General features: G+C 40.0%; 1 protein-coding gene across 2 annotated transcripts in view; it reads left to right on the top strand.

The window, feature by feature from the left end:
* Positions 1-19,205, top strand: part of ckap5 (cytoskeleton associated protein 5) — a 42,200-nt gene extending 22,995 nt beyond the window's left edge. For both annotated transcript variants that reach the window (XM_082539511.1, XM_082539510.1), the window contains exons 26-44: positions 264-349; positions 574-684; positions 1,107-1,229; positions 3,367-3,516; positions 3,586-3,789; positions 3,869-4,004; positions 4,813-5,006; positions 5,102-5,274; positions 10,904-11,077; positions 11,186-11,306; positions 11,682-11,861; positions 11,957-12,144; positions 14,513-14,588; positions 14,676-14,864; positions 15,253-15,390; positions 15,726-15,809; positions 15,925-16,084; positions 16,174-16,292; positions 16,975-19,205. In XM_082539511.1, the coding sequence (XP_082395637.1) occupies positions 264-349; positions 574-684; positions 1,107-1,229; positions 3,367-3,516; positions 3,586-3,789; positions 3,869-4,004; positions 4,813-5,006; positions 5,102-5,274; positions 10,904-11,077; positions 11,186-11,306; positions 11,682-11,861; positions 11,957-12,144; positions 14,513-14,588; positions 14,676-14,864; positions 15,253-15,390; positions 15,726-15,809; positions 15,925-16,084; positions 16,174-16,292; positions 16,975-17,235 (2,867 nt within the window). In that variant the 3' untranslated portion in view covers positions 17,236-19,205. The remainder of the gene's footprint in view (positions 1-263; positions 350-573; positions 685-1,106; positions 1,230-3,366; positions 3,517-3,585; positions 3,790-3,868; positions 4,005-4,812; positions 5,007-5,101; positions 5,275-10,903; positions 11,078-11,185; positions 11,307-11,681; positions 11,862-11,956; positions 12,145-14,512; positions 14,589-14,675; positions 14,865-15,252; positions 15,391-15,725; positions 15,810-15,924; positions 16,085-16,173; positions 16,293-16,974) is intronic.
* Positions 19,206-19,683: the final 478 nt, after the last annotated feature.

Below are 19,683 nucleotides of genomic sequence, written 5' to 3'. Positions count from 1 at the left end.
TGGACTTTTTCTCATGTGTAACTAAATAATGATGGAACCCTTTTTAGCTTTTAAATCCCCTGTTTTGTTTTAAGTGTACTTGTTCATGTTTAAGAGTGATGCCTTTTTTTTGATCTCCTCTCCTTCACAATGAACCCTCTTCAACTGGTCTAACAATAGAACTCAGGATTTCATTGGAGAGAAGTTTGTCATTTCCTGTTAGGCTTGCAGGTATGAGCTAAAATGGCCAGACCATTCTATTAATTTGAATCTGTCCTCTGCAGCCTCCAGGTCTCAACTACCAAGTGAAGACGTCGCTGATAGTAAACCAGAAGTTAAGAAAGTCCGAGGTGGAATGGCTGCTAAGAAGGTATTTATGCTTCTCACGTGTGTGTGAGTGAACATTATTCATTTTGTGTACTGCACTCAGCAGATACAAGGTGCTTTATAAATTAAGTCAGTACAGTATGGTTTGCCATGCCATGCACATTTGCGACTGGGTTTTTTTTTTTTTTTTTCTTTTACACTATTTTCTTATCAGTTAATTCAGGACTAAGAAGTTGTAAACACAATATGGTTTTTCTACTCACCCAGCCTCCCTCCCCACCTGAGGAACCCATCCCTCCCCCTTCTTCCAAGGACAAGGACAATAATGGTAGTAAAAAGCCTTCCAGCAAAGGGAAGGCTGCTGGTGGCAATCAACAGGTAGATGTTCAAGTGGTGTTTAGTGATGAAAGTCGGCTCAGAACTTCATTTGAACTGTCCCTGCTCTCTCCCAGTACATCAGGAGCAGAGTTTCTCACTGGGCTCTTTTTAACTCTTTTCAGCCTCTCTCTCTCTCTCGCCGTGGTTGTGTCAAAAATGCACTAACTTGGTTGCAAAAACAAAATTGATAGTTCACACAGGATTCAGGTTTCACTTAACTGCATGAATGTGTGTGTCAGACTTCAGCGTTGCAACCTGCCTTGCATAACACCTCCTATATTTCTTCTTTCTGCAGTGTGTTACTTACAAGCTCTTCCTCTCTTCATTTGACATTAGAAAACATTACTATGCTCACACATCCACAGGCAGAACAATGTTTAATTCAGCTGTTCTCACTATGAATTTGCTGTTGCTTCCCTCAGGGTGCTGCTGGTAAGAAGCCTGTGTCTAAAGGTCTGAAGGATGATGAAGATAAGTCTGGGCCACTCTTCATCCTCATCGCCAATGCGAAGGAACAGAGGATCAAAGAGGAGAAGCAATTGAAGGTACCAGTAGATGGAAAAACAGCAATAGGGCATGTCTTTGTGGACTTTCTAATTGTAGGTGTGTCCTTTGGGCTGCTGGACTTTGTTTTAGACTCGTGAAGTCTAAAAACATGAAATTTAAGAACTAAGGTTATTATTTATTTATTTATTTATTTATTTATAAGCTGAAATTTAAATTAAACATTAGATATTGTTCTGTGTGCAGTGCGCTAAACACCACAATGAAACAGAGAACCAACCTAACATGAAGTGACAGGAAGCTAACATACTCAACAACACATCAAAAGAATAGAAGTCCTATAAAAGAACACAAGTTTTATTGGCACAGACAAAGGCTTTGACTTTGAAATGAAACATACACAATCTGGTGATCAAAATATGCTGGTTGTACAGCTGACGTCAAAGTTTAATAGACAAAGACCAGTGTGTTGTCTCTATAGATGATGTACACGTGAATATAATTTTGGCACAAATGAAACTTCCAGAGGAGCCGTCATAGGGCAATAGGCGGCGTGCACTCTGGGCAGGTCACCAGTCCATTGCAGGGTCCATACAAAGACAGGCAAGCACATACTCATATCCTCATGTATAGCTAATTTTTAGACGCTCCAATTTAACCAAATTGGAGAAATGGAAGAAAACCATCGCAGATAAGAAATCTCTATGCAGCATAAGATCAGGTTTGTACCCAAACTTTTATTACTTTGAGGAGAAAGTACAGGAGAGAAGAAGACTTGAGAATTAAAAGCAGCTCTAAAAATATATACAAATACTTTTGTCTTATTAATGGGCAATAATGAATATTAGAGAGAAAAATGTCTTTCAAATTCAACTGCTCATTGGTTTCCATTTTAGACTGTTTTTCTCCCCCCCCCCCCCAAATTTGTTTCATTTTTCCAAAAAACCACCTTTATTTATGAATAACTGAGTTTGTCTGTAAGCCTTTAAAGGAGAATGTGGTGAGAAGCAATAATAACAGCATTCTGAAGTTTCTGTGCTGCTGAAAACAAGATGTTATGAAGGTGTAGCTATTAATTAATTAATTAATTAATTAATTAATTAATATTAACAATAATTCACTGTTCGGTATAATAACCCTCAGGTCAGTGGCTCAGTTTTACTGGCCCAGTTTTACTGGTACACACCTACCCAGTAGTTATACAAGGTGGTTACAGGAACAGCGCCGCTGTGTTGGATACTACAAACACGTTTTGGTTTTGTTTTTTTCATTCTACCTGAGCTCAGTCTGTCTGTAACTGCTCGGCCTCTTTGCTCTTCGCGGTGTGTAAACAGACTCTGGCTCCATGTTAAACTACGCCAGCGTCATCATCACTGCTGCTGTTGTCTTATCAGGGTTTCTGTTTAAAACTGGGGCCTGTGTGGCCTTAATGTCACACCTTTTATTTACACAATGCTCCTAAATAAGTTTGTATTACAGCCCCGTTTTTAGTTGCAAATGTGGGTGAAACACTTGAGTTCCCATTTCCATCGTGACAGCAGCACGCTGCACAGCCGCAGTTTATTCGAAGTTTTTATAATCAGATGCTTCAAAATACTTGATGACTCATTGCAGCTCTATTTTTCATGTATGTCCAAAATCATTTGCACCTTTTTGTTCTATGTTCCCTATTAATTACCACCAGTACCACTTTAAATGCTACAGATTGTGGTTCACTTATAATACAGAAACCCATTTGCTGCACACGTATATAGCTCTTAAATGGAATAATAAAGAGCTGTTGTAACGTATTGTACTGAAAAAAAGCAGCATCAGCTCCAATTACAGTATCTTAATTACGAGATACTATAATTAAGATGCTGTGTAAACTACACACTTGTAGTTAAGAAATTGTTACTCTTTTTTTTTTTTTTTGTGTGTGTGAACACAACACCTCCAGTTTAATGTATGTCAGAGAAAGGGAGATTGTAATCATTCTCATCATGATGATGCAAAATGAATGAAATGGTAGAATACATGTAGCCTCTGTAGGACTGTTGAATACCAGTTAAACCATTTAAAGGCATTTTCATAGTGTTGCATTGTGATAAAATTAGATGTGCAAAATGTATTTTATTTAATTTTTTTGGTGAAATATGACATGTCTGCTTAAGTAAAAAGAAAACGTTTTTGTTGTAGATTCTGAAGTGGAACTTCATCACCCCTCGAGATGAATATGTGGAGCAGTTGAAAACTCAAATGTCCACCTGTTTTGCAAAGTGGCTGCAAGATGAGCTGTTTCACTTCGACTTCCAAAGACATGTCAAGGCCATTGGAGTCATGATTGAGGTATTGGCTGGTCCTCTTCCTACTGCAGTGCGTTTTGTTTGCGTTTCACTAATGAAGTCTGTTTAACAGAGGTTGGAGAGTGAGAGTGAAGCCACCATCAGCTGTCTGGACCTGATTCTGAAGTGGTTCACCCTGCGGTTTTTTGATACCAACACCACAGTCCTGATGAAGGTGCTTGAGTATCTAAAATTGCTGTTTGCCATGCTGAATAGAGAGAACTACCACCTGACGGAGTATGAAGCCAACTCCTTCGTCCCCTACCTCATACTTAAGGTGAGTACATATCCGAATGGGACCTCTTCATTTATTTTCTTCCTCACTCCATCTGCTGAGCATCTTCCCTCATATTTAGGTTGGAGAATCAAAAGATGTGGTTCGCAAAGATGTTCGGGCTATCCTGGCCATGCTATGCAAGGTTTATCCAGCATCCAAGGTCTTCCCTTTCCTCATGGATGGAACCAAATCCAAAAACTCCAAACAGAGAGCTGGTAGGTTTTCTTTGGTTAGTCTTTGCTGCACCACATGACTATCAGTCCTCTTCTGTTTGTGCCAATTTTTTTTATAGCTATAAAACAAAAATTGCATTAGAAATGAAAGCTGTGTGGCAGGATTTTGATTTGGGGAAGGAAAATGTTCTTTTCAAGCTCTGTCAGCTCCAGCAATTCAGGAAGACATCTGTAGCGATAGGTTGGGTGTTAGGAGAAAGACGAGGGCAAACAGAAACTGGACCGAAGACTCACTATGGGAGAAAGGGCCAGAGTTTACTAATTAAATGTAGTAGTGGTGTATAAACCTACAGGGAGGAAAAAGAAATGCTCAGTGCATTATGGGAAGCCTAAGCCTATTGTAACATAAGCATATAAGCTTTATCAGAAAGAAAAGTTTTAGGCCTAATCTTAAAAGTAGAGCATGTATGTCTCTTAAATCCAAACTAGGAACTGGTTCCTTAGTAAATAGCTGAAGATTTTGCCTCCCATTCTACTTCTATGAAACACAAGTAAGTCTGCAGTCCAAGTGCAAAATTGCTGTTAGGTTAATAAGGTACTATAAGGTACTGAGGAGGCCATTAGACTGGAACCGGGGGGGAATTCAAGTGAGAATGGACAACTGAAACACCAAATGGCTTAGGGAAACCACAGAAGACATTTAAGTGGGTGATTGCAGGAAGGAGAGAGAGAGAGAAATAGACAATTTATCGACTGTATGGCCTTCACATTTATGTGAAGCTGTATGTAGAGAAATGCAGGGGAAATACTGTAACACATTGTAATTGTGTTGTGTTTTTGTTTTTCTCAGAATGTCTGGAGGAGTTAGGTTGTTTGATAGAGGGCTATGGGATGAATGTATGCCAGCCTACTCCAGCTAAGTCTCTGAAAGAAATTGCTGTGCACATTGGTGACAGAGACACATCTGTACGCAATGCTGCCCTCAACACTGTGGTGGCTGTCTACAACGTCTGCGGGGATCAGGTCTACAAACTTATAGGAAATGTAAGATGAGCACTGGTCCTGGTCATGTTTTGGTAAGACTTCACATGAAATTGTACTCTGCACTCTTTGACATGCTTCTATCCCTGTGCCTCCAGTTGTCGGAGAAGGACATGAGTATGCTAGAAGAGAGAATAAAGCGATCAGCAAAGAAGGCACCCACAGCTGTGGCCAAACAGACTGCAACAGATCGGTCTCAGAAGGAGCACCCAACAAACTCCAATGCCACCTTCCTCCGCAAGCCTGCACAGGAAGACCCTAATAAGCTTAAGTATGTCCCCTCTGATTATGAGTTTGTCTCAACTAAATAAAAAAATAAAAAGGACCCTCACCAAGAGATAAGAATATTGATGAGGGGGAAAAATCATTGTGTGATTACTGCTTGGTGACAGTGCACAGCAGGCCTTTGAAACGGCTATTCTTCAAGTTTAGCGACTGGTTACAGTAGGGCAGAAATACTAGAAGTTTTCACATATAGTTTAAAGCATGATACAAATCACTTAAGGCACTGGTCTTGTAAAAATGACCCTTGTTGTAATGAGGTTGACGGTTTCTTGGTTGTGCCTGCACGAATCCCAACACATTAACAACTCGATGCTAAAACTTTACTGACTCTTCAGTGTAAAAGTAAGCTTCATGTCAGCTGATACAGTTAATTTGCCCCAGAAAAAATATTAGTAATCCAGGAGAGCAGTTTGAAACTACTATACATCTTAGAGTCATAGTGGGGAAAGACTGGACTGGAGTACCTGGAGAGAACCTACGTAGGCACAGGGAGAACATGCAGACAAAAACAGGATGCAGTCAGCTGGCAGATTCAAACCAGGAACCATCTTGCTAGTAGGTGACAATGCTGCCACTACACCTCTTTGCTGGCAGCATTTTATTTTCTGTGCCACTAAAGTGCCATTAGGTAACTGTTGTTGTGATTCGGTGTGTTATAAGTAAAATTGAATCGGTTTGATAAAGCTGTCATAGTTTGAGAGTTACTGGCTCAACATTGACCCTTTCATTATGCACAGTGAATTATTGTAGCATGTAGTTTTGTGGACCAGTGCACAAGGGAGCAGCTTCAGCTTCACAGTAAACTAAATGGAAGACCAGTATGACCAGTATAACATTAACCTCCTAAGACCCGAACTCTTCCACGGCATGCATTTTTAATTTGTCTTTGATATTTGGGCATATTGGGGCCCGATGAATGTAAAAACAAAGAATTACCAGATTTAATTTTTTTTATTTTATTTTTTTTACCTGATTTTTGTTTCTAAGAAAAATGAGAGCCACATATGAGGATATTTGTTTAAAATTTCGATAGAACAGTAGCAGTATAATGTCCTCGTAAGTGGATATTCAATTCAATTTTATTTATATAGCGCCAAATCACAACATAAGTCGCCTCAAGGCGCTTCATAGATACAGAGAAAAACCCAACAATCATATGACCCCCTATGAGCAAGCACTTTGGCGACAGTGGGAAGGAAAAACTCCCTTTTAACAGGAAGAAACCTCCGGCAGAACCAGGCTCAGGGAGGAGCGGCCATCTGCTGCGACCGGTTGGGGTGAGAGAAGGAAGACAGGATAAAGACATGCTGTGGAAGAGAGACAGAGGTTAATAACAGATATGATTCAGTGCAGAGAGGTCTATTAACACATAGTGAGTGAGAAAGGTGACTGGAAAGGAAAAACTTAATGCATCATGGGAATCCCCCGGTAGCCTACGTCTATTGCAGCATAACTAAGGGAGGATTCAGGGTCACCTGGTCCAGCCCTAACTATATGCTTTAGCAAAAAGGAAAGTTTTAAGCCTAATATTAAAAGTAGAGATAGTGTCTGTCTCCCAAATCCAAACTGGAAGCTGGTTCCACAGAAGAGGGGCCTGAAAACTGAAAGCTCTCCCTCCCATTCTACTTTTAAATACTCTAGGAACAACAAGTAGGCCTGCAGAGCGAGAGCGAAGTGCTCTAATAGGGTGATATGGTACTACAAGGTCATTAAGATAAGATGGGGCCTGATTATTTAAGACCTTGTATGTGAGGAGCAGGATTTTGAATTCAATTCTGGATTTAACAGGAAGCCAATGAAGGGAAGCCAATACAGGAGAAATATGCTCTCTCTTTCCAGTCCCTGTCAGGACTCTTGCTGCAGCATTTTGGATTAGCTGAAGGCTTTTCAGTGAGTTTTTTGGACATCCTGATAATAATGAATTACAGTAGTCCAGCCTGGAAGTAATAAATGCATGAACTAGTTTTTCAGCGTCACTCTGAGACAGGATATTTCTAATTTTAGAGATGTTGCGCAAATGGAAGAAAGCAGTCTTACATATTTGTTTAATATGTGCTTTGAAGGACATGTCCTGGTCAAAAATGACTCCAAGGTTCCTCACAGCGTTACTGGAGGCCAAGGTAATGCCATCCAGAGTAAGAATCTGGTTAGATACCATATTTATAAGATTTTCAGGGCCGAGTACAATAACCTCAGTTTTATCTGAATTAAGAAGCAGAAAGTTAGCGGCCATCCAGGTCTTTATGTCTTTAAGACATTCCTGCAGTTTAACTAATTGGTGTGTGTTATCTGGCTTCATGGACAGATAGAGCTGGGTGTCATCTGCATAGCAGTGAAAATGTATGCTATGTCTTCTAATGATGCTGCCTAAGGGAAGCATGTATAATGTAAACAGAATTCGTCCTAGCACTGAACCCTGTGGAACTCCATAATTAACCTCAGTGTGTGAAGAGGACTCTCCATTTACATGAACAAATTGGAGTCTATTAGATAGATATGATACAAACCACTGCAGTGCAGTACCTGTAATACCTACAGCATGTTCTAATCGCTCTAATAGGATATTATGGTCGACAGTATCGAACGCTGCAGTGTGGTCTAGCAGGACAAGCACAGAGATGAGTCCACTGTCAGAGGCCATAAGAAGATCATTTGTAACCTTCACTAAAGCTGTTTCTGTGCTGTCATGAGCTCTGAAACCTGACTGAAACTCTTCAAATAAACCATTCCTCTGCAGATGATCTGTTAGCTGTTTGACAACTACTCTTTCAAGGATTTTTGATATGAAAGTAAGGTTAGAGATTGGCCTATAATTAGCTAAGACTGCTGGGTCTAGAGATGGCTTTTTGAGTAAAGGTTTAACTACAGCCAGCTTGAAGGCCTGTGGTACATAGCCGATTATTAGAGATAGGTTGATCATATTTAAGATTGAAGAATTAATTAATGGCAGGACTTCTTTGAGCAGTTTTGTAGGAATGGGGTCTAAAAGACACGTTGATGGTTTGGAGGAAGTAATTATTGAAGTTGATCAGAAAGATCAATTGGAGAAAAAGAGTCTAACTTAACATCAATGGTACTAAGAGTAGCTGTAGATAATATTACATCTGTGGGATGATTATTGGTAATTTTTCCTCTAATGATAAAAATTTTATTTGTGAAGAAGTTCATGAAGTCATTACTAGTTAACGTTAAAGGGATTGTTGGCTCAAAAGAGCTCTGACTTTTTGTCAGCCTGGCTACAGTGCTGAAGAGAAACCTGGGGTTGTTCTTATTTTCTTCAATCAGTGATGAATAGTAAGATGTTCTGGCTTTGCGGAGGGCTTTCTTATAAAGCAGCAAACTATTTCTCCAGGCTAAATGATGATCCTCTAAATTTGTGACACGATATCAGGCCCTTGTAGAGCAAAATTGAGTATTTTGGTCTAAATAACCCAAAATGTGATGTCCACATGTGGACGCCAGGTCCTAGGAGGTTAAGCTAAAAAAACATTCAATATGGTTTCTACAGTAGCCAAGTTAATCATCGTGTTTTATGAGGAAAGAAAAAAAAAAAGAATAAATAAAAATCTTAGAGGGATTTAGATTGTTGTAATATCTGCCGTAAATAGTTTGCATTATGAATTGTAACATGGCATTTCAAGGCAATCTATTCCAAATGTTTCCTGTGAGCATGTTAAACATTTGGTCCATTGTGTTTTGGTTGGGATGACTCTAATGCAGTCATACATCAGTTTGAATGTTTACTCACAACTTTGTCTGTCCCCTTCTTGTCTTGATATTCTGAGTCATTGCATGTTGGGTTCCTCTCATAAGGTTACTTGTCTAGTCTTCAACTTAGTTCAACTAAAATCACCTTTCACTGGCCGACTGCTTGCCTTTCTCTTAACCCTTCCTCTTTCTTCCTCTGTGATTTCCTCCTTTTTTCTGCCTGCCTTCTTTTCTGGAGCAGAATAATGTATCGCACGTATAGGATGTGAGTACCAACTCCTCCTCCTTCCCCTCTTTTCTGTCTGTAGCCATTGTAAGAACTCGTCTCACTGTATTCTTGTTCAGTGTGTTCAATGTAAACTTGTTATTTCTGTTCTTTCTCTCTCATTTCTCTACTTTTAGAGGGTTATTTTTGCCAAATATTGTGGTTGCTGTTTCTTCAAACAGAAGCATGAAAATGTATCTTTTCCCCTCCTCTGTAATATGGTGATCTGAATTTTTGATTTTTGACCCAGAGGTGTGAATCACTCTTGCAGCCTTCTTGCTGATGTACATCACCCACCGTAGTACACTGGTTAAGCCAATGAGCTTTGCTGACATGTTTGTCTTTTTCACTTTTGTCAGTGGATTATGGTAAAATTTCAGTGTGTGCTGTTCTTTATTTTTCACTAAAAGAAGGGCCAATGCTTAAAGAATATTGTGATGGGCGTGTTGCACCGGCACTTAACAATATGTTATTGCAGCCTAACCTAAATTTTCAGGGTCTTTGGACTGCTGTGAAAATAGATTTCACCAAATTATGGGGTTACTTCAAAGTTCATGACATGAGTTTTAGAAGTTGCTGGGTACTTTCTAATTTTATAGCATGCTGTCTGCCCACCAAAGTTGCACGTTGGTGCGTTCCTAAATAAGTCGTAATGAGTTCGTAGTTGGAAATCTTTGGGTTTTTTTGTTTGTTTGGTTTTTTTTTTTTTTTTTTTTTTTTTTTTGTTGGTTTTTTGGGTTTTTTTGTGGAACTCCACCCTTAACTCAGATTTCCCACTCGGAAAATCAGAGCACACCAACATACCCTGAGTCAGTAATCCAAGATAACCGAACATAAACAGTAAAAAGCAAAACTGTAAATGTTTCATCTGTACTACCACTGCTGTATTTGTATTTATCAGGCTCTATCCATCTATAGCAAAAGCACTATACTGCATTGCTAGTGATGCCTGAATGGCTCCAACTTACTAAATCCTGTTTTTCCTCATTCTGTCTGGAATGTGCTAACTCAAGAGTGACATTACACCTTTCTGAGGTATCTGGATTCGTTCCCTCATTCTGGCCAAAACAAAAGGTTCCTTAAAATTTCAGTCTTGTTATAAAAGTACAAAGTTTTTCTTTTTACAAAATCAATGTCATAGGTCCTTTATGCAAATAGCTGAGGCTATGCTGCTGAAATACGTTACCAGCTGGATAAATCACTTTCATCAACCTGTTATTTGTTATCAATGTAATGAACAGTAGCCTTTTATCTGGTTGTCCACATGACTTTTTCCCCATCTCGCTGAAGGATACAAACTCAATGTCTTTAAAATCAGTGCTGCTCTGTTTCTGTTCAGACAGTCCCAGTGAAATTTGGTTGATCAGACAATTCTCACACATACAAGTCCTGTGTTGGAATGCAGTGATTCATAGAAATGTGACATTTGAGAGTTTCAAACTCATTTATTAATCATATTAAATTGGATAAACCCTTCTTTAGGCTGAGGATATTCACTTATATCCACATTATCTCTCAAAGCTTGAAGTTGTGTGAGGACTGGAGCTAAGCAGCACTGATGGATTATTATGCTCAACTAAATTTAGTGTCTTGTCTTCTTTTCCCACCACCTGTCTTCCAATCCCTCCCTCAATCTATCTAGCCAAGCCCGTCAGAATGCACAGCACACAGAGTCCCTGCATCCATCCATCCCCAAGGAGTTCCAGCTAGACCTGGATATGATTGAGATGGACCAGGGTAGAGTGTGCGAGCTGCCGGACCTTGTCCAACACAAGCTGGATGAGCTGCTGGAGCCCATCATGATCCCTGAACCCAAGTAAACAACCTCAGTCCTGATAATTAAGCGCACACACAAGCAACACAAACAAGAAAGAAGTGAACATTTGTTGAGGTTTAATGCTTCTTTGCAATTTTGTGTTCAAAGGATGCGTTCGGTCTCGCCACACTTTGATGAACTGCACAACAGCACGGCTTCCACCATCAACTTTGTCATCTCTCAGGTTGCGAGTGGTGACATCAACACCAGCATCCAGGCGCTGGCACAGGTAAACAAACATATTTTGCACAGAGCACATTTTCAACTGATTGGATATGAAATATTTAGTAAACTGTCAACCACCACTCGCAGTAATCATTAATGAAGCAGAAGAGTTTCTTTAAAAAACACGGTGACTTTGCACTGCTAGGAAAACATGGCACAGGTCTTTCTTTCCCCCCCTTCTTTTCAGGAATGGATATTTTCACATGATAGTCAGGATGTATTTATTTGTTTATTGACACAAGCACTACAAAGATACTCCTGTCACAACTTGATGCATAAATGTTGGTGAATAAAAGTATAATGGTATCCCTGAACCCATGCTCAGTGTTCCCAAATAGCATTTCTCTCTAAATCTGAAGGATTTTACTTTCCTCTGCAGATTGATGAGGTACTGCGACAGGAGGACAAAGCGGAAGTGATGTCGGGACACATTGATCAGTTTCTTATTGCAACCATCATGCAGCTGAGGCTCATCAACAGCACGCACATGGCTGACGATCGGGTGGATAAGAAGGATATCATAAAGTTGTATAGCTGCATCATAGGAAACATGCTGTCTGTGAGTTGTGCCTACACAGTAATCACATCTGTTAGCTTGATTTGAGAGGAGGATGCTGATGTCTTTATGGACCTCCTCTTGTTCCTTTCTACTAGCTGTTCTCTATGGAGTCCCTGGCCAGAGAGGCATCTATGGGTGTGTTGAAGGACCTGATGCATGGTCTGATAACGTTGATGCTGGACAGCAGAGTGGAGGATGTAGAAGATGGAACACAGGTCATCAGGTCTGTCAACCTGCTTGTAATCAGAGTCCTGGAGAAGTCTGACCAGACCAACATGATCAGGTCAGTAAGAAGAAACTCCTCACTGCGATAACTTCAGCTAACTTCTGTGTGTGTATCTGTATTATTATTTCATTCTTTCTTTTACGGCTTTAAGTCCAGAGAGGTTAGTTTTGTGTTACTAAGGTGGGCGGCTGAATCACCATAATAACCTATTCTGAACACACAACCTGGTTGGGAGCCAGTTACATTCAGTGTTTCAGTTTGTGGCGCTTTCTGCTGATCGTAGTCTTCCATTTTATTTACATAAATAATTCATCATCAACATGTTTCCCTTTATCTTGCAGTTTTTCAGCAGGACCCTGCTGGAAAACCAGCTGCACAGCTGATAAATGAGCCTTTTTTAGTTTCAAAGAGACAGATTTGGGGGTATTACCCAAAGTCTGAACTGCATCGATCCACGTGCTCAGTGTCCATGGTTACCATGGTTACTGCAGAAGCTGCTGTGAATTAAACAGCTGGCACTGCGCTAACTTGCGGGTGGGATGAGTGTTTGTTTTTCATTACAACAGAATTGTCTGACTTGGTTGACTTAAGTTAACTTGTAGTTTAGGAGTATCATAGATAACGCCCACGTGAGTGTGTCCTCAGAAATCTGGACTCGTGTGGACTTTCCAACGACATAGTGGTAACTGTACACCACAATACTGAAATAGACTATTACGGAAATTACTGCTAGCATCCAGAAATCTGATGTGTTTCATAGTTTCTAACAAGTCTTTGACAGTTAAACGTAACATGACCAAAACGCCAACATTAAAAAATTTTTTAAAAAGCACACACCACACAAATCAGATGTTGTTCTGATTTCATTTTTATTTTAGTAAACTCAGAAAATTCTAACAGAGAGCTGGTGCTTAGATTATCGCTGAATAAACATTTCTTTAAAAACAGATGATGTAATAATTTCTGGACAGGCTGGAGTCTTCAGTATCCACGAACAACGTGTTGGTTCAGATGCTTCTCTGCTTGTGATTTGAAATGCATTCTGGGATACCTGGCTGTCCCAAGTGGTAGGGCTGCTCAATGAATCGAATTTTAATCACGATTACGATCTGGGCTTTCAACGATCATTAAAAATGACTGAGCCGATTATTAGCCCCTCCCTTGTGCTTTACTCTTGCGCTGCTCCGTGTGGCAAATCGAGCGCACCTCTCTGCATTTCGAACACGTGTCACAACAATTAAGAGCAGCGGTCTCCAACCTTTTTTGCGCCACGGACCAGTTTATGCCCGACAATATTTTCATGGACCGGCCTTTAAGGTGTCGCGGATAAATACAACAAAATAAAACTAGTACCGGTACCGGAAAAAAAGATTTATTCATAACACACGTGAAAAGACCCAGGAAAACCGAATAAACGATAACAAAATAACACTGAAAACTGATTTAAAAACCCTGAAAACTATACATTTCACACCTGAGCCTCAACTCTCGCGGCCCGGTACCAAACGACTTACGGACCGGTACCGGTCCGAGGCCCGGGGGTTGGGGACCGCTGATTAAGAGGACCCGAGGGAAGCTCGGAAAGCTAAGCAGAAGTTATCTGGAGAGGAGAGTGACTGCCGCTGGTTGAAAAGAGGTAAAAAAAACCTTCAGTGGTGTGGAAACATTATGGGTCCGCAGAGTCAGACGTGGATCAAGTACACACAGTGTGTAAACTTTGCTACGGTGTCGTAGCTGCACCACAGAGCAACACTGCGAAGTTTACTAAACATAGATGTTTACATTTTTCATTTATTTTTTATATTGCAAACATTTGCACTGTTATCAGTATTTGCACACTATTTTATATTATTTTTTGACAATCTTTAAAGTCATTTTTCAATACATTGTTATTGTTAAATAAATATTGTCAAATAATCGAGATCTCAATTTCAGTGAAAATGATCGTGATTATCATTTTTGCCATAATCGAGCAGCCCTACCAAGTGGACACTACCACCAGTTCATAGCAATCGATTATCTCGGCTCGACCTGTCTTGACTTAATTTAATATTTGCTTCTTTGGACTTCAACATGTAAAACCTTTTGTCTTGTTCCTGTTTCTTTCATTTAAGGAACATTTTTAAATTGCTACAACTGGTCTCCTTATTCAACGCATTTATGTCATTCATTTAGATTATTTTAGTGCTGGACTATTAACACATTCTAGCATCACTTTCTCCTGAGATTTTTTTTTAATTTTTTTTTATTGAATTACTATTTGTTTGTTTTTAAACTACCAGTTGATATTGTGTTTACTGGCAGTTATAGTCCTTAATGTTCCTGTTTATTTTACTTGTTTTGTGTACGGGTGCTTTGTGACTGTTTTTCTGTGAAATTGACTTGACAAATAAACTTTACTTCTTTCCTTCCCGTCCCTTGGCAGTGCTCTGCTGGTGTTGCTTCAGGACACACTGGTCTCGACAGCTGGTTCCCCCATGGTCTCAGAGCTGGTCATGAAAGTAAGGGAACCTGATGTTAGTGCCAAACCTGCTGTCCACTAAAAATGCTTTAAACTGGACTTCTAACTCATGTTTATTTACATTCAGTGTTTGTGGAGGGTTATCCGCTTCCTCCCAGAGACCATCAACAACATAAACCTGGACCGGATCCTGCTGGATGTCCACAACTTCATGAAAGTTTTTCCCAAAGAGAAACTTAAGCAGCTCAAGAGCGATGTCCCACACAGGACCCTCAAGACGCTGCTACACACACTCTGCAAGCTCACCGGGGCAAAGGTAACACACACAGTAGCTGAGTGGTTAATACTAGCGCTTCACAGCAAAAATAAAAGTTGCTGTTTTGAATCCCTTGGTTTGCTTGGGTTCCATTTGTGGAGTTTGCATGCTCCCTTTAGAGTGCCATCTAAATGTATGGTTCAGTGCAACTTGTTGTCTAAAGAGCTTTGAATGGACACTAAAACAAGAAAAGCTCTTATAGAAGTTATATAAGAAAACTGCAATACCTGTTTAGTAACCCATACATAGGTCCAGGTCACATTATTTTACCATTCATTCATGCTTAATGCTTTTGATAAAGTTTTGAATTGGACTCTTTTTAAATGAGTATTTAAAATGTTCATTTATTGATGACTCTTTCCTATTGCTTTGTATTAATGATGATCAGATCCTTGACCACCTGTCGATGATTGAGAATCGTAACGAGTCTGAGTTGGAGGCCCATCTGAGGCGGGTAGTCAAACACTCTGGAAACCTGGCGGGACTCAAGAGTGACCGGAGCAACGAGAAGGGGGGACTGCGTATAGTAAGTAACGCATAAAACTCGGCAATGATTCTATAAATGGAGAATGTTCCATCAGAGTTGTGAGTTTATGTTGAGCAGAATGCTGATTTACAAGTTAAATAAAATTCTACTTTTTCTTGTGTGAATATGTGTTTTATTCCTCCGGGGTTTTTTCTCTCTTCTCCTCCCCGGTGCTTTTCTTAGACGATCCAGTTTTTTACCATTTCTTCCTGCACTAAATGTGACGGCAGTGTTCAGGAAAAAGCATGATGTAGCAAATCCATTGAGTCCAGAGGGTTAAATAATTGAACTGTCAACTACTACTGAGTTACACTATCCTGATGTTTCTTTTGCAGGACGATCGGATGTCAAAGGCAAAGGTCAGTGACATTCTGTCTGAAATCTTCAAGAAGATCGGCTCCAAGGAGAACACTAAAGAGGTCAGCATCGCTCCTGTTTGAAAATCAAAGCAGCAGTGTAATTAATTTTGAAATACGTTTTATGATACTTTTGACCCTGGACAACAAAGTGAAGCATGAACACTCTCCTTTTCAGGGTTTGACAGAGTTATATGAGTACAAACAGAAGTACTCAGATGCAGACCTGGAACCGTTCCTCAAAAACACATCCCAGTTCTTCCAGAGTTACGTGGAGCGAGGCCTTCGCATGATTGAGTCTGAGAGAGAGGGGAAAACTCGAATCCAGACCACAGCAGGTACAGCTGTACCCCATGTTGTCATGGTGCTCTTTGGTTATTATCAATCAGGAATGTGTAGTAACATCTGTGTGTATGCTTCTCTGCAGTGATCCCTCAGCATGGTGTTGACTCCAGTCTGAGCAGCAACGAGGAGCTGAAGCCAGCTGTTTACTATGAAAGACTGAAGATTCTCAGACAAAGACAAGGCCTGGAAAACACTTCCAGGGTCAGTTGGTATTATTCATTTAGTAAAGTCACAATGCACTGATGAGCTACAGCTGCTTATCAAAGTAGTGTAGTGGCTATATTAATTTCTTAAAGTCCTCTCTTTTATACGAGAGAAGTACAGACGGACAAGCGCCTGTTTTTATGCGTTGTCATTAGCAACGACGATACAACAATGGCTTGTCCACTTGTTTATTTTCCACATAAACCTTTCACAATAAAGCTCAAGATCCTGTTGAGACTTTTCAAAATAAACTGAATCACGTGAAAGAGCATGCAGACTGTTTACGGATGAGAATTAAAAAAGAGCCGCCAGGTGCTAAAAAATAAACCTTAGACTCAAACGTTAGAACAGGCTTTTCCCCGCAGCACGCCGTGTAATAAATACTCACAAAGAAAACGGCGGCCGTAACAACTTGTCTAAAAATGTATCGGTTAAAACACTCGACTCCAGCTATACAACGTGCAGCAGGAAACACTTCACGCAAGTCGAGCTGCCCGAGATTCACAGAATTTACAGAAAATGTCACATTTTTGTGATTTATATCGTTATCGGACGATAGATGTCTTAAATATGAGATTTTGGTCATATCGCACAGCCCTAATTCCAGGATGAGTGTTTGTTAGTAGTGGTATGCAGCCTAAGCTAACGTGTCTTTTCGCCCTCTGTCTCCCTCCACCAGCAACAGAGTGTTGGGGGAAGTGAGGACGAGGCTCAGCAGCGACCCACCATCTCCTCCCTGCTGTCCTCAAAGCCGTCAGTGGCATCATCCACCGATATGCTGCAAAGCAAGCTGTCACAGCTGAAAGAGTCGCGGGAGCTGTACATGCAGGAGCACAACGTTCACTCCCCGACACACACCAACACCCGCTCAGCTTCACCAGCTGCCAACCTGGATGACCTGAAGAAACGCCTAGAGAGGATAAAGAGTAAGCGGCAGTGAAGCAGGAGCACCACATCTCATCCATTAACCTTGTGGAGTCCTCTAGTAAGAAATGGACCATCCACCTTTTTAACTCATGCTGTCTTTATATTGATGTTCTGCTGGAGGGAAAGGGAAGGACACAGGACCCCGCCTCAGATTTGAACCTGACTCCACCCACTGTGCCTGTATGTTGTTAGAAATAAAACGCACCCTGTAGAAACCATACAGGTGTTTTCAGCTACTGTTATCAGAATGTGAGTTATTGTTCATCAGAGTGAAAAGCTGAAGCCCTTCAGCAATATGAGAGGAGGGGCACCGGTGGTGTTGTAGTTGTTAGAGAATTAGGATCATGTACTTTGTTCTGTCTTTGCCCTCTATGTACACTCTGTATTATGAAGCTTCCTCAGCCACTTGTCTGCTCGTTTTTTTGTTTTGTATATATTGAACAGTTCAACACTTCTGTTGGCTGCAGGGGAAAATGTCAAGGACACAACAGTAGCAATATTCAGGTAGACGCCCAAAATGAGGTGCGTGACATGAGGTGAGTGCCCCCTATTGGTCATACATAGTTTCTGTGATTTCAGCTTTGCATCAGTTCAGTATGATTTTAAAGAATGTGTTCAACACACTGAATTAAATTTACCTCAGCAGGAAATCTGAGAAGATGCTCTTAAATTTTATTTGCAAAAGCCTTTAGTTTTTCCCCTTTTCTGCCTTAGTAACATGTTATATTCTGATGTGAATCCAGTTGTCAGGTTTCATTCTCCACCTCTGAATAGGAGATGTCATTACTGGGAGAGTGAAATTTGCTGGGACAGGCTGATTTACTGCTGCACTGCTCAAGAGTTTAGCTTCAGTAATGAGTCCAGGTCATATTGATTATAAATAGGAATTAATGTTATATTCAGCTGAAAGGATAACCTTCAAAAAATTAATGTACTTAAAACCATTGTTTCACATTAACGGTCATTAACTAAATTTCAACTGTATAGCTGCATGAAGTCAAAGTAATAATAATAATAAAGGCTTTCTGTCCTCTGGCCCATGGTTGGCATCTCTAAGTGACACTGTAAAACTCCAGCACCTACTTTAATTAACGTGTCTAAAGTTTGTTTGTTTTTTGTTTTTTTGTCAATTTCAGACTTGAAAATATTGTAAGTTGAGTTGCATTTATTCAGATTCTGATGGATTATCTGCATCTTCTTTAACCAGATACTCAGATGATGGGCTTTCAGAAAGTATCTGGTTTGTTTTGTAGCTTTTTCTTGAGCTTTGTTATCACAGGAAGAGCAAAAGTGTAACCAAAAACATTGGCTGGTCCACACTTCGGTATAGGGTTTTAACTACTAGATGTTCTCTATTAATCTGCAGGTTATTTTCTCATTTTAGTGTATGCAATGGTTGACCCATCAGAAAACAGTGGGAAAATGTTTCAAACTCTCATCAGCTTGCACTGAAGGACGGGCTGATCTCATAACGGTCTCCTTTTGTCTGGATCTCTAAAGTAGACTCCTCCAGTCCACTTATTAGTGGTTTTGTAAACTAAATGAATCAGATCCATTGTTTTAGTAACTCCATCTGTTTTTGTAGTCTTGCTTCAGAGTCTAGAAGCTACTGTTTTCCCCCTGAAATGGGTTGGAGCTGGTGTACAATTAATGGTGCAGTTTAAAAAAAACAAAAAAGGCTTATTTTGTTGAAGGAAGGAAGTGACCGCTGAGAATTTTTCTTACATGTGTGCAGTTGTGTTGCGCTGTGCTGTGGGTTTACACTCAGCTGTAAATAATGTATGTAAAACTCTCCATTAACCTTCACTTAACAAACCGCAGCCATGAAGCCAGACTGCAGGGTGAACGTGGTTGCCACTGTAAAGTGCATTGTCCAAACTGTTGTTCAGCAGAAGGAAGCACTCTGTGTTTGTAGGCTGTAGGAGCATGGCATGAGCCTGTGATTTTTATGTTATTCTGTAAATAAAGTTTACATCAATTAAACTGCTTATTACATCTCTTATTTCCAGCCCTCGGCCAATGAAGATAACTAAGGCTGTTAAGTCATCTGTTCCGTAGTTAATATTAAATACAAAAACAGATGCTGAGTAAGTATGTAATTCCTTAGCCATGCTTGTATAATATGTTGTGGAATTTTTTTTATTTTTTTTTTCTGCCCTTAAAGGAGAAAATTTGTTGTTTTAGAACTTCTGTATTTGTAGGAGTGAAAAGACTCATCAATGGTTCTTCTGGGTTTTTCCAAAATTCATTGTTATTTGGTCTATAAAATATTAATGCCCTCCCTTTGGGAAGGGAAAATGGTTAAAGTACTATATGATATATAGTGACCACCAAATAACTGATTTTACAATGATGAACTTCACTTCTTTTTTTTGGAGACCTGAAATGTAAACACAAGCTATAAATAAAGTAGACCTGACAGTCAACACAAAGATTGAGACATTCCAGGATCTGGACACAG

Source organism: Aulonocara stuartgranti (assembly GCF_965226115.1).
Source record: "Aulonocara stuartgranti genome assembly, chromosome: 7".
NCBI lineage: Eukaryota > Metazoa > Chordata > Actinopteri > Cichliformes > Cichlidae > Aulonocara > Aulonocara stuartgranti.
The sequence above is the reverse complement of the archived record's forward strand: the minus strand, read 5'-3'. Positions and strand labels throughout refer to the sequence as shown.